At 41.3% G+C, this 12,354-nt stretch overlaps 1 protein-coding gene across 1 annotated transcript in view; it reads left to right on the forward strand.

Moving 5' to 3' along the window:
• LOC133440705 (oocyte zinc finger protein XlCOF6-like) overlaps positions 1–12,354 on the forward strand; it is a 49,378-nt gene that overhangs the window by 21,004 nt on the left and 16,020 nt on the right. Inside the window, exon 3 of the mRNA XM_061718023.1 lies at positions 11,069–11,779. Coding sequence (XP_061574007.1) covers positions 11,069–11,779 — 711 coding nt within the window. The remainder of the gene's footprint in view (positions 1–11,068; positions 11,780–12,354) is intronic.

Consider the following 12,354-nt stretch of genomic DNA (forward strand, 5'->3'; position numbering starts at 1 on the left):
ATGAGTTCAAGTACCTGGGCCTATATTTAGATCACAAGTATACATGGAAAACACACATTGAACACCTGGAAACGAAGTGCAAAAAAGTTATTAATCTACTACGGGCTGTAGCAGGCTGTGACTGGGGGGCAGATAAAAAATCACTAATTGACATATACAGGGCAGTTATGAGATCAACAATAGATTATGGCTGTATAGTTTACGGAGCAGCAGCTAACACTTCATTACAAAAAGTAGACAGACTACAGTATAGAGCACTGAGAATTTGCATAGGAGCCATTAGGTCAACACCCATAAACGCAATATTAATAGAAGCAGGAGAGACACCACTGGATTTAAGAAGGGATAAACTGGCACTTACATACTGGATAAGATTAAAAGGGAGTGGGGAAGAAAACCTTACAACGAGGACAATAAAAGACTGTTGGGAATACTCTAAATTCCAGAGACAGGGGTTTGGGTGGTCAAGGGATGAAAGGTTGAGAAGATATGCAATGGACACATTAAAATTCACTAAATACACACCTATGAGTAACATACCTCCTTGGCTATTCCCAGAAGCAAAAGTAGACATGAGCATACTGGAACGGAAAAAAGAATGGAGAATGAACGAAGTAGGAGGTAAAGCAAGTATTTACCTGAGAAATAGTTACTACAACTACCTGGAAATTTACACAGATGGGTCAAAAAATCAAAAGGATTGTGTGGGAATAGGTGTATTTATCCCTGAGTTTGATGTGAATATCTCTAAAAGATTATCCAACCAACTATCAGTATACACAGCAGAAATGGTGTCAGTCTATATTGGGTTACAGTGGGTGGAAGAGGTCAGTCCTGATAAGGTGGTGGTATGCACAGACTCAATAGCGGTATTAGAAAGTATAAAATCAACAACAACGTGCAGAGAAGATTTACTCATTGATATTTCTCACAGTTTATTAAGATTACACAGACGTGGCATAGATGTTCAGTTCTGTTGGGTACCAGCACATGAGGGAGTAACAGGGAACGAGGGTGCTGATAAACTAGCAAAAATGGCTCTACATAAGGAAATAACATTACCAGTTCCACTAGGAAAAGGAGAAGGTAAAGCAATAATTAAAAAGAAAGGAATGGAAATATGGCAGAAAAGGTGGGAGGAAGATCAGAAAGGACAGGGATATCACATAATACAAAAGACTATAATAACAAAGAATTATACTGAAAGGAACAGAAGGGAGGAAACGGCTATAACAAGACTCAGACTGGACCACACAGGACTAAATGGCACCTTGCATGTAATGGGAAAAAGGGATAGTGATAAATGTGAGAACTGTGGAATAAAAGAAAATGGTGAACATATCCTAATGCACTGTAACAGGTATAAAATAGAAAGAGAGCGGCTACAGGAAAAAGTGAGAGAGGCAGGACGTGAGTGGAATTTGAAGGGGATACTGGGAACAGAGGGAGAGGGGGTGGAAATCACCAGAAAGGCACTAATTAATTTCCTAAAAAACACTAGGCTGATAAACAGAATTTAAACCGGGCTAAATGAAATAATTTCACACACTCTTGTACAGTAGGTGGCGGTATGCACCTGAAAGTTGCTTGCGATCCGCCAATAAACTGAGAGAAGAAGAAGAAGATGTAACACCCGGCGGAAGCAGGCCCCAGGCCCCCAGTCTCACGCTCAGCAGGCACGCCGATTTTTTCCAGTGGCCAGCCGCGGTACTGCAACAAAAAATCCCATGGGGCCCAGAAAGCTTTTTTCCCATAGACCGCAATAGTAAAAGAGAAGCCTCTAAAACTGTTCACAGGACACCTCCAGCTGTAATCACCACCAATTACTAATCTTTGTATTCTATATTTTTAAGTCATGGACTTTATATCCGTCAAAAATGTTTTATAACGGCCAGAAAAGTCAAAGAAAAGTCTCTTTCTGGGCGTGACGTCACGGCTGTGCCGTGCACTCGCAAAGCGCGGTCGTGTGTGTCTCGGGAACGAGGATGGCTGAAACTAAGCCGTTCGGCGGAATAATCACTCAGAAACACATTGCATTGCCAATTTGCACCAAACAGAAATGTTTAATAGCAAGAATAATAATGGTTTGTCATTCTTGTACTTAAACATTTCCGTTGTAGCCAACGGTGTATGGTTTGTGAAAATAAGATATCAGGCAGGAATAACACAAGTCTAAGACCCTGTCCACACGTAGCCGGGTATTTTTAAAAACGAATATTTCCCCCCCTCCGTTTATAAAAACATTTGCATCCACACATAACCGAAGATCTGCGTTTTCGACCACATTCATAAGCATTCTAATGATCCTGTAGATCATCTGCGGCTCCGCGGAGGCGCAGGTGTGGGTGTTTCCACTGAGATCCTCCTGCACACACACACCTAACGCACTTCAAATATGTATTCTTCTGTTGCTCTTTCATTTGGAGGCAGCGCCCTGCACGGGACTAAATGAGGGTCAATATTGACAAAATGAGCTTGTGGCGTGAGATCCCCACCTCACAATAAAACTGACCTCCATCAGGTTTGAGCAAACGTGCAGGGAGAGAGATGTGTCGTAGTTGTTGCGACGGTGCCGTGGAGTTTTAGATGTCATGTGTTTAACATCATCTTAACCCTTAATCCTCAGCTTATTTTATGACAGTGCTCCCGGGGAAGCTGCACCTCCGCAGCTCCGCGGGCACTGCGAAGCCGGGCATTGCCCGCAGGGCAGTGGGCAGTGGGCAGTCCGCGGCTCCGCGGCTCCTACGCCGTAGGGTGCGCGGAGCCGCGGAGCCTACGGCGTAGCCTCTGTGTAACGCAGTAAATTAACCACATTTAAACATAATATTTGACATATTTAAACATAATACTTGACAAAACTTGTAATACAAAAAATATTTGTCTTAATGTAAGTAATAAACTTGGGAAGTTTCATGGTGATACCTGCTATTTACATTTTTACCCTATTTTAGCCTATTAACCTGGGGTGTCTCATCTTAAATAAAAATGACTCGTTTTATCTTTAATTAAAAAAAACACACAAATGAACCATGTATAGTCTATAACCATGAGTTTGAGAACAGCATCGGTTGATTTGCCCTATAAATCCCTAATTTCATTGTGTACATCTATCATTACCGGTCTGAAGGACTCATGAGCGCGCAGCGCTTGTCCAGAGCGCGCAGCGCTCGTTCACATTGCCCCGGGGCATGATGGGAGGCCCCAGAGCATCATGGGAGGTGACTCAACTGCGCATGCTCTATGGGCCCGTGTACCAGGAAGTAAACCAGGAAGTCAGAAATTTTTTCGGCGGATGCGCTGGGTGAGCAAACTCCATTGAAATGAATGGGCGGCCATTTTCGATCCGAAATCCAGTTATATAATACATCCATGGCAGGCCCCCAGTCTCGCGCTCAGCAGGCACGCCGATTTTTTCCAGTGGCCAGCCGCGGTACTGCAACAAAAAATCCCATGGGGCCCAGAAAGCTTTTTTCCCATAGACCGCAATAGTAAAAGAGAAGCCTCTAAAACTGTTCACAGGACACCTCCAGCTGTAATCACCGGCAATTACTAATCTTTGTATTCTATATTTTTAAGTCATGGACTTTATATCCGTCAAAAATGTTTTATAACGGCCAGAAAAGTCAAAGAGAGCGGCTACAGGAAAAAGTGAGAGAGGCAGGACGTGAGTGGAATTTGAAGGGGATACTGGGAACAGAGGGAGAGGGGGTGGAAATCACCAGAAAGGCACTAATTAATTTCCTAAAAAACACTAGGCTGATAAACAGAATTTAAACCGGGCTAAATGAAATAATTTCACACACTCTTGTACAGTAGGTGGCGGTATGCACCTGAAAGTTGCTTGCGATCCGCCAATAAACTGAGAGAAGAAGAAGAAGATGTAACACCCGGCGTTATATAGACAAGTTTACGCGCCAAAACACGGGCGCTGCCATTCGTCTGCATAGATGCGGGTCATTTCCGGCGGAAGGGGTTTCCGCAGCCTTTTACCTGTATAAACACAGCGGCGTGGACACGGCGTGGACACAAACCTAAACGAAATACTTGCTGTTCGTGTGTTTTTTCTCTCGACAACTATGTCTTTGCCATGGGAACACGGTTCTACGACTTTAACTGGAGGTGGCGTTACTCTCCCGACCCGAATTCAGTGCAGAACTGGGATGATAACGTGATGACAGCAGCAGAACTGACAGCTGATCTGCTCCCACTTCCTGCAATCCGCAATGGACAAACTGAAAGTTTCTGAGGTTTATCAATATCTGCACAGAGACAAAGTCGGTTTTGTCATGTCATACAAACATGGTCGTTTTGTTTATTTGAAAGCAAATGTCGAACCTGGCCAGTGTTTGAACAATGCGGGGCTTAAAGCTCGGCTGCTGTAACTGAAGCTGGAGAAGTCAGACCTGCGGGATGTTCGTGTTTCTGGACCTGGAGATCGTGTTCCCATTCAGCTGCGATCTTATGGAAGGTAACAAGATTATTTGACATATATGTCTTCATTTTTGCTATCCGAACTACATCATAGTCTACTTGGCTTTTTTTTTCTTTAGGTAGAAAATGCTGTGAGACGGGAAAACCGGGCTTGCCTGCACTGACAGAAGAGCTGGGTCTGAAAGAAATGCTGGTCAGAAGAAGATGAAGTGCAGGACTGTCTCAGAAAATTAGAATATTGTGATTTTCTCTAATGCAATTAAAAAAACAAAAATGTCATACATTCTGGATTCATTACAAATCAACTGAAATATTGCAAGCTTTTTATTATTTTAATATTGCTGATTATGGCTTACAGCTTAAGAAAACTCAAATATCCTATCTCAAAAAATTAGAATATTCTGCGAATCTTAATCTTAAACTGTATACCATAATCAGCAATATTAAAATAATAAAAGGCTTGCAATATTTCAGTGGATTTGTAATGAATCCAGAATGTATGACTTTTTTTTTTTTTTTTTTTTTTTTTAAATTGCATTACAGAAAATAAAGAACTTTATCACAATACACACACAGGAAGGATCTTTACCAGCCGTTACCAACAGCATCTTCTACCACTCCAGAACCGGCACAGGAGGTGAAACTCTGTAGGACTCATGAAGAGTGGAGGACCAGCCCTGGGAATATTCTCCTGCAGCTCTGCCTCCCGCCATCACCCAACCAACTTCACATACTCCCAAAAATTGATGATTTTGTTGAGGGAAGGTTACAGTTCTGCAGTAAATATCTCAGCATTTTAAAACTAAAATGAATTATTTAGGAACCAACAGATGTTTGTACTGTGAAAATAAAGTTTGATGAAACTTAATTTCATTTCATTATTGCACTGAACTACGATCAATGAATGATAGGCCTTATCTTCCATAGTGTGTTACAATGTCTTTTAACAGTTCATCATTCATAGTAAGCTCATACTGTACATTAATAATGGATGAATTTTGAGTTTTGAGGAAACTAAACAAATGGCTTCAACAAGAAAATTCATATGTTTAATCTTAACAGGAATAAAAAAAGTAAAATATGGGGTAAGGGAACTGTCAATCGAATTTGTGCACATAAATCAAATGTGTGCATATTATTCTACAGTTATGCATAAATAAAAAATTTAAATATTTGTCAAAATATACATATAGTGTGTATTTTCTCTGTAATCCATGTTCATAATCTTCTAATCACAGAGAAAATACATTACATATTATATGTTTGATTTGACTTAAATGTTTACATTTCTATTTATTTATGCACAACTGTAGAATATGCACACATTTGATTTATGTGCACAAATTCAATTAACAGTTCCCTTACCTCCATAGTAAAATACAAAAGCATCCCACACAATTACATCACTATAAAAACTATTCATATATAATATTAAAAAATACAATGCACACAGTATTTGTTGTTTATCTTTATTTAATGAACAACATCACTTGTGTAGCAGGCTCGGCCTCAGGTGACAGGTTTCAGGACCATCTAAAAAAAGGGGAAGAGAAAAACATGGAGCAAAATTAATGCAGAAAATCTCATTACACTTAAAACAAGAGTATTTACCAAAAAAATAACTTATTTGACAATCTTCACCTGTTTCAAGTACATTTTCATTTGAAATAAGTAGAAAAATCTGCCAGTGGGACAAGATTTATCTTCTCATTACAAGCAAAAAAATCTTGTTCCACTGGCAGATTTTTTCACACGCAGGCACACACACACACACACACACACACACACACACACACACACACACACACACACACACACACACACACACACACACACACACACACACACACACACACACACACACACACACGCATCTCAAAACCATCAACTGCCTTATAAATATACCAGTAGCAATGTTAGTGTATGACATCTTCTTCAGTATTAACAGTAGCTACTGTCAGCTTCACAGCTAAAGTTGCTGAACTTACCTCAGATCCGTGTTTGTTTCTCCGGGGGAGGCAGCGGATCCGCCGGCTGAGTTTACTCCTCTCTGGCTGGGGAGAGCGATTATAAACCAACCACAACTCAGGGAATGGATTATCCTTTGTTGTTTTTTTGTCAACAAAGTGGTGTGAACAAACAAAAATGTTGCGCGGTGGTTTTTTAGATGTAATGCCTCCAGCCCGGTCCGTGGCTTCAGAAAAAAAGTAAACAACGCAGCGCATTGGACGTGTCTCTTTGAAGCTGGTTTGTGGTTGCAGCAGTCTCTATCCAACCACTCCTTCAGGTGCTTCCTAGAGTTACTACATCCAACTGCCGAGACATGTCGTTCCCGAACCACTTTTTTTCTTAGAAATATCCATTTTGTCCCTCTTTTTCGGAGCAATGTTGCCACTGTTTTCAATGGAAAAACCCAAAAACGGAAGTGAACTACTTACGGGGGAGGAGTTTAGGAAGTAGAGCGGAAACGGCCGGTAAACTTGTCTATAATACATCCATGGGCGGAAGGTCGGAAGTTTGGAGCGAACGGAACACGTGAGCAGTGATTCCTTTGAGGAGGACGGTTCTGTTGTTTCCTTTCTTTTTCCTCTTCAACAATGTCTAAGGTGAATCATCTGAGAGAGTTTATCGGTCAGCGACTAACAGCAGCTGCTGTAGAAATATTGTCAGTGTTTGAAAAAAGCATCTTGGAGTATGAAGAAGAGCTCGACCGTCAGCGCAGACTGTTGGACCTCGCCTGGAAACCTGAAATCAGACTCCACAGAGTCGGTACGTAACCCTGGAAAGTTGAATGAATGAACACATGAGTATGACTCCTACAAGATCCCTTTGTTTCCAGTTAAAAGCCGTGGTGATGAAGCAAACCAACTAAATGGGGAAACTCCCCAGCTCAAGCAGCTGCGGTCAAATCAGCCGCTCCTAAATGTTCATGTGCTCCTATTTCAGTCTTTACGGTAAATGAATGAATGCGGCTCAGAAACGGAAAGATATGAAGTTCTGAGTTTGAGATAATGCAGATGTTTTTTTCATATACCCATACTTCCACCGTAATATTTACAAGCTCTTACAGTAAGAGCTTGTTGGATGAAAGAGTCTTTCATCCTTTTCTTTTACAGTGAGAGTCTTACTGTAAAAGAAAAGGATGAAACACTTTTTTTTCTTTTTTACTTCAGGTTCTGTTTTGCACAGACTATAAAAATGTATTCTCCCATAAATTCACCCAATAACTCATATAGCCCTCTTCATAACTACAATCACTACAGCATGCTTAATTTCAAACAATTTTACAAATATTGAAATATTAACATCTAAACTTCAAACACCTTACTTTTCTACAAAAGTCATTCACCTTTTCTCCTTCAGGTTCTGTTTTCCAGAGACTATAAAAAATAATTCTCCCATAATTTCACCTAATACCTCATATAGCCCTCTTCACAACTAAACTCACTACAGACACTGTGAATTTCAAACAATTTTACTGTACAAATATTAAAAAGAAAACACCTTTTTCTCACCATACTCGTGTTCATTGGGCCAACATTTCGGTCATAGACCTTTTTCAAGGCATCAAACAGATCGGAACAAAAGCTTGTCTATTATAGGCTGGTAGGACTATGTGGTCCAATCAGGCACCGCCACACAAACACCTGAGCACCTTCAAACAAGGTCACATACCGAAATACAGTCAGTAAGCATCACCAAAAACCAGGGAAAAGAGACAACACCCATAAAGTGCATGCATGAAATACATCAATCAATGACCATCGAATCCAAAGGTATAATCATTAGAAAGGGAGGATGATTATACCTGTAAAGTGTCAATCTTAGGTAGCAATTAATTTAAAATATTTACAATGAGGGAAGAGAGTCACACAGCAGAAATCCCATCTAAGTGTTCTGATCTTATACAGTATAACAAATAGGGAGGATGAATGTACTGTAAAAACACAAAGTACATCAAAACTTATCATCTTAGAATAAATAGGAGTCAGGCCCAGTCTCCTAATCGACCCCTTCCCTGGAGAAAGGAAGGGAAATGAGAACTGCTCAAATTCAACTCTCAAAATGTTTAAATATACTTAAAAGATGTTAACTTATTTTTATATATATATATATATATATATATATATATATATATATATATAGATATAGATATCACACACACATGACACAAGTTATACATATAGATACTGGCTATCGTTATTGTGGGGAAGTGTGAGGAAGGAAACTACACATGATAAAAAACCAAATCATAACATAACACTCAAAGGCAGTTCATCATTCAATCCCTTCGGTGCCAGTGTTTGTAAAGTAAAAATCCAGAAGAGCTCTCAACGTTTTAGCAGCAAGTCCAGATTCCCACCCCTCCGTGGAAGGCTGACTTTTTCAAGTCCACAAAAACGTAAAGTTGAGATATCATGTTTGTTCTCGTTGAAATGAACAGCCACAGGATAGTTAATGTCTTTTCTCCATATGGAGCTTTTGTGTTCACTTATCCTTTGTTTTAACTGTCTGGAAGTTTTTCCCACATATGCTAGACCTCAACGGCAGCGTAGCATATATATGACATGTGTAGATGCGCAAGTAATCACCTCTTTGATGGAAATTTTTTTATTAGAGTGGGGATGATAAAAAAAAAAAGTTGGTCTTGGAGGTGTTATTGCATTGTGCGCAGTTACCACACCGGTAATTTCCAGCAGGTAAGGGAGCCAACAGTCTCTGAGTAGGTGGCTTAGGTGTTTGGGTCGTATAGTCAGCGGGAACAAGCAGGTCTTTTAGAGTTTTTCTCCGTTTATATACAAAGAGGGGGGGATCTTTAAAAGTGGGGGCCAATTCAGGGTCCGAGGTCGGGATGTGCCAGTATTTCTCAAATGTGGATTTCACAGAGTGATGCAGGTCACAGAGAACTTCCTTTCTTTCTTTTGGCTTTTTTGTAGCAGTTCTGAGCGTGATTTCTTCCGTGCCGCATCATACGCCCTCTGGATACAATCCATAGGATATCCCCGCTGGACAAATCTAGAGCTCATCTCTGATGCCTTGTCTATGAAATCCTCTGTACTGCTGCAAATTCTCCGGAGTCTAAAAAACTGGCTTTTGGGTAGGCCTCTTTTGAGGGGAGGAGGATGAAAACTAATAGCCAATAAGAACGTATTTCCTTCGGTTTCTTTGCGGTAGAGTGAAGTGGATAAGAGCCATTCTTTTTTTCAACCCATATATCTAGAAAAATAACTTTTTCACTACTATACTCCATTGTAAATTGGAGGTTGCTGTCGAAGCTAATTCAGTAAGGTAAAAAAGTCTTCCAGTTCATTAGCATCAGCTTTAATTAGACAGAATATGTCATCAATGAATCTGTACCATTGTAAGATTTTTGGCAAAAAAAATATTGTGCTCAGGATTTCACACGTTTTTTTCAAAGTGACCCACGTATAGATTTGCGTAATTCGGAGCACAAATAGAGCTGGTACCAGATACTTGGAAATAATATTCACCATTAAAGTTAAAGTAGTTTTTCTTCATGATTAAAGTAGCTAAGTCAACAATAAACTTACCCGGGGGCATGAGTAAGTCCTGCAAATAGAACTTTTAGGCTTCTCTACCACCATCATGGGGAATATTAGTGTAGAGACTGGGGATGTCAAAGGTGACCAACAGAAGATCATCAGGAAGGTTAGTGAAGTTAAAGATCTTATTAATGAAATCCGTGGAGTCTCTTATATACACTGGTAGTGTTTGGACATAAGGTTTGATATAGTGATCCACAAACTCTGACAAAGGTGATAGTAAAGCGTTCATCTGGGCGACCAGGAGGATTTGACAGGCTTTTGTGCACTTTGGGTAGTGTGTAAAAGACTGGACAAACGGGATGCTGACAATACAAGAATTCACAAGAATTCAGAAATGCTCAACCTGAAATGCAACAACTTTATTCTTCAGCTGTCTCGATACCAACTAACACAAGAGTACAGTCACAGTGCCGCCTAATGGTCAGACAGAGTAATGCACTTGTTTTCAAATATACTACATAGATGAAGGGGAAGACCGAAGGATCAGGACAAACTTTAAACCTCACAAATACAATCAACACTGGGAAGCACTTTTGACTTGTTAAAATCCCATCTTTTTGTCCCTTTTTGTAATTCCAGAACTCCCACAAGAAAATGTTTGTAAGGTGGAGGAGGACGGGGTTTTCAGTGACCGGCACCTCGATAACCTGGAGAGGAGCTGCAGCCCAGACCAGGAGGAACCAGGGCATCCACAGACTGCAGAACTGGAGGAAGACTCCAGCGGTCAGGAGATGAAGCACGAGGACGTAGAGGTGGATGTCTCATTGGTCAATGTCGCTGATGTGAAAGTTGAAAATGTTGAACCAGGACCAAACTGTGGCCAGCTGCTGTTGCACATTTCTCCTGAAGCTCAAAACAAAGATGAGGAAGGGACTGAAAGTTTACGCTCAGACTCCAGTAAAACTGCAGATCCAGAGTCAATGAGACGACACGGTGACCAAGAAGATGCTGCTGTCCCGTCAGACAGCAACTGTAAATCAAAGCTGACCAGGACCCACACGGGGAAGAAGGCGTTTTCTTGCAGCTCTTGGAAGAAAGAGTTCAGTGAAAGTCGTTATTTAATGGATCACATGAAGATCCACACTGGCGAAAGGCCGTACCTGTGCAACACCTGCGGCAAAACCTTTACTACATTATCAAATCTTAAACAGCACATAACCACACACACGGGCGAGAAGCCCTACATTTGCACAACATGTGGAAAAAGTTACAGGCTACGTTCAACCCTGGTGATTCACTCGAGGACCCACACCGGCGAAAAGCCGTACCTGTGCAGCACCTGCGGCAAAAGCTTTATTAAATCATCAGATCTTAAACGCCACATAACCACGCACACAGGAGAGAAGCCCTACATCTGCAAAATATGTGGAATAAGTTACAGGCTACGTGGCCACCTGGTGGTTCACTCGAGGACCCACACTGGCGAAAAGCCGTACCTGTGCAACACTTGCGGAAAAACCTTTACTCAATCATCACTTCTTAAAAGCCACATAACCACGCACACAGGAGAGAAGCCCTACATCTGCAAAATATGTGGAATAAGTTACAGGCGACGTGGCCACCTGGTGATTCACTCGAGGACCCACACCGGCGAAAAGCCGTACCTGTGCAATACTTGCGGAAAAACCTTTACTCAATCATCACTTCTTAAACGCCACATAACCACACACACGGGCGAGAAGTCCTACATCTGCAAAACATGTGGAAAAAGTTACAGGCTACGTTCCACCCTGGTGATTCACTCGAGGACCCACACTGGTGAAAAGCCATACCTGTGCAACACCTGCAGCAAAACCTTTACTAGATCATCATCTCTTAAAAGCCACATAACCACGCACACGGGCGAGAAGGGATATTTGTGCAAGACGTGCAACAAAGATTTTAGCCGCAGAATTGATTTGCTGAGTCACATGAAAAATCACCCGGAGTAGAAGTCTGGTGACTCGTGACAAATGAAGCTCATGTTGTCGTCCTCCGGGGGCAGCTGTCCACTCCTGTCTGGCCCACAGAAGAAGAACCCGCAGAAGTCCAACCACCACCTCCTGTGGCTGATGAGCCTAATCCCCTCCCCACAAGGGTTGCAGGTTCAACACAGATTTATGCTTCTCCATCAACTTGACGCAGAGGGAACCATGTGGTTGTGTACTTTTTTTTAAAGTTCTGCATTGACTTTGTTTGAATCCCTGTTCCTTCTTAAAACTGTTATTTGTTTCTGTTGGTAACCTGCTGTCTCCACGGTTCAAGTAAAGGTTTGTTAGTATGTGCTGATTTTTCTTTAAACGTGACAGTTTATTTTGTTCATCTACAAAGCCTCTCTCACACGCCCTTTTTCCCGTCTGTTTCTTCTTCACTCACA

The sequence above is a fragment of the Cololabis saira genome, chromosome 3, assembly GCF_033807715.1.
Source record: "Cololabis saira isolate AMF1-May2022 chromosome 3, fColSai1.1, whole genome shotgun sequence".
Classification (NCBI taxonomy): domain Eukaryota; kingdom Metazoa; phylum Chordata; class Actinopteri; order Beloniformes; family Belonidae; genus Cololabis; species Cololabis saira.